Source organism: Priapulus caudatus, unplaced genomic scaffold (assembly GCF_000485595.1).
Source record: "Priapulus caudatus unplaced genomic scaffold, Priapulus_caudatus-5.0.1 Scaffold721, whole genome shotgun sequence".
Lineage (NCBI taxonomy): Eukaryota > Metazoa > Priapulida > Priapulimorpha > Priapulimorphida > Priapulidae > Priapulus > Priapulus caudatus.
Window position 1 is genome coordinate 6,182 of NW_014577782.1, and position 2,635 is coordinate 8,816.

Here is a 2,635-nt window from a genome sequence, read left to right on the forward strand (position 1 = left end):
GATAGAGCGAGAGAGAGAGAGAGAGAGAGAGAGAGAGAGAGAGAGAGAGAGAGAGAGAGAGATATAATGGGAGTGGACGGTGTAATATTTACCATATGCTAATATTGACACGAATCATGCAGACAATGAGTAAGCAATATTTTTTGTCCATTCAAAAAATTATATTGACAGTGCTTTCACAATACAGTTATACATACATACAAGTGTGACAGTGCTTGGCAGTGTCACGCATGCGCAGCAACTCAAGCATGTCATATAAATTATCGTAACATCTATTGATTTCTGACTTCAAGCCCGAAATTCTCCCTCCCCCCCCCACACACACACCCCGCACCGAGGCGGAGGTGGGCGAATGCTGTCAGGGTTTAAAATCTCACGCACAGGGGCCTGTGATCTCATTGTCGTTGACACACCGTTAGCAATAAAACGCGGTAAAACACCGAACCGTATTGGGCTAGGCCCCCTCACTCTCCCCACTCATTCACACGCACACGAACATAACTGGGGGCTAGGCCCCTCACTCTCCCTCTCCCCCTCTTTCACACGCACACGAACTTTACTGGGGGATAGGCCCTATCACTCTCCCCCCTCTCCCCTTCTTTCACACGTACACGAACCAGTACTGGGGGCTCGGCCCCTCCCCTTCAATCTCCCTCACACCCCACTCATTCACACGTACACGACCGTGTTAATAATCACGTGCTTGTAGAATTTTCCGTTTGCGTGCGATTCTCGTCGTTTGAACGCGGCGTACGCACAGAAAGTTTGCAGGCGTCTGCGAATATGTAACGCTGTCCTCTTGTTCCCACGGTAACGCTCACACGTGAGGAATTCCATGAAATAATATAGCACACGTTCGTTCACTCTCTGTACAGAAGATTATCCGTCCTGACGAATATCAGCGCGTCAAAATTTACAGGCCACATTTACACGCTCACTTGTTTCACGGTGGGGGCGCCACAGTCTCGTCATAAATACATGGATGTGCGTAGATGGCGGGCGACGACGTCCATGTTCTATGCATGCGCTAGCAGCGCGCGAGCGATCGCCACGCACACCAGCGCTATAGATGGCGCCACCGGCCTCGCCGCGTTCAGGAACGCCGCCGCAGCTTTCCGCGCGAGAACGTCATTGTGCGAGTCCGGCGCCGCTCGCGACTTCTTCGTCGTCGAAAACACAAGAGCGTTCGTCGTCGCCGCGACGCCCTCGGCAGTCACGTCGTGCCGCGACGGCGCCGCGATCGTCGCATTGTCCCGCGCGGCGCTCCGCCGCGGCGGGGGCGCCACCGTCGTCGTCGTCGTCGTCGTCGTCGCTTCGCAGCAGACCTTGAACACGACGCGCATGTTGTGTTCCGCGCACGCGCCGCCGCTGCGCTCGTGCATCCCAGAGATGGCGCCACTAGACGTGGACAGGTAGTAGTAGTCGGCGCCGCGCCGGTACTCGAGCCCGCGCGGCACGGGCGTGAACTCGCGGAACGACAGCGTGTACGTGCGCTGCTCGTGCGGCCGGTTGCAGACGAGCAGCTGCCTCGTTGCCGCGGCGCCCGGCGTGACGCGGCACGCTGAGTAGTCCTCGCGCGACACCTGGTACACGACGTGGTATTCCGCGTCCTCCGCCGGGAAGTCGTGCGGGTAGCGCGGGCAGACGATGTCCAGCGCGTCGCCGATGGCAACGTCAAACACGTGGTCGGTGTTGTCGCGACGGAAGATCGGGTTCGACGCGTTCCAGTAGACGGGGAGTAGACGCACGGCCCCGGACTCGATGCCGAGGCACTGCAGCACTATGGCGACACACAGACACGCGAAACAACGAGACATCGTCGCCGCCGACGACCGCTGCTGATGATGCTGCTGGTCAGACGCCGCAGTCGCTACGACGATGCGCCGGCGAGGCCACCTGGTGGCAGGCTGCTGCGTCTCCGGTCGTTTGCGGCGCGTTGCATCGAAGGGTCGTGTTCAAGGTCACGGACGGGTTGCCACGTCGAAGCACGAGAGACCCCTGGTGGCGTGCTGCGTCGGCGATCGTTGACACAAGAGACCCCTGGTGGCGTGCTGCGTCGGCGATCGTTGACACGAGAGACCCCTGGTGGCGTGCTGCGTCGGCGATCGTTGACACGAGAGACCCCTGGTGGCGTGCTGCGTCGGCGATCGTTGACACGAGAGAGACCTCTGGTGGTGGACACGTGCGTCCGTGATAGCGAGCGTGATGCGCGTCAATCGGTGACGGCAGGCAGCATCGGCGCCCCCTGGCGAGAGAAGCGACGAGGTTGTCGTTCTGCTCTTCGCGTGATGATCGGGTCCTTCAACCTGTCTGAGTCCCCGCCGCTTCCTTCAACCTGTCTGCACAGAGAGAGAGAGAGAGAGAGAGAGCGAGCGCGCGCGAGAGAGAGAGGGAGAGAGAGCGAGCGCGCGCGAGAGAGAGGGGGAGGAGAACGAGAGCGAGAGAGGGAGAGGAGGAGCCAGAGAGAGAGAGCAAGCGCGCGCGAGAGAGAGGGAGAGACAGCGAGCGCGCGCGAGAGAGAGAGCGCGTCGAGAGAGGGAGAGGGAGGGAGAGAGAGCGAGCGCGCGAGAGAGAGAGAGAGAGAGAGAGAGCGAGCGCGCGCGAGAGAGAGAGGGAGAGAGAGCGAGCGCGCGCG

At 60.0% G+C, this 2,635-nt stretch overlaps 1 protein-coding gene across 4 annotated transcripts in view; it reads right to left on the bottom strand.

The window, feature by feature from the left end:
- Positions 1 to 146: 146 nt before the first annotated feature.
- The window catches only part of LOC106813067 (ephrin-B1-like), a 16,143-nt gene continuing 13,654 nt past the window's right edge, over positions 147 to 2,635 (bottom strand). For all 4 annotated transcript variants that reach the window (XM_014817115.1, XM_014817113.1, XM_014817116.1 and 1 more), the window contains exon 2: positions 147 to 2,339. In XM_014817115.1, coding sequence (XP_014672601.1) covers positions 1,017 to 1,817 — 801 coding nt within the window. In that variant the 5' untranslated portion in view covers positions 1,818 to 2,339 and the 3' untranslated portion in view covers positions 147 to 1,016. The remainder of the gene's footprint in view (positions 2,340 to 2,635) is intronic.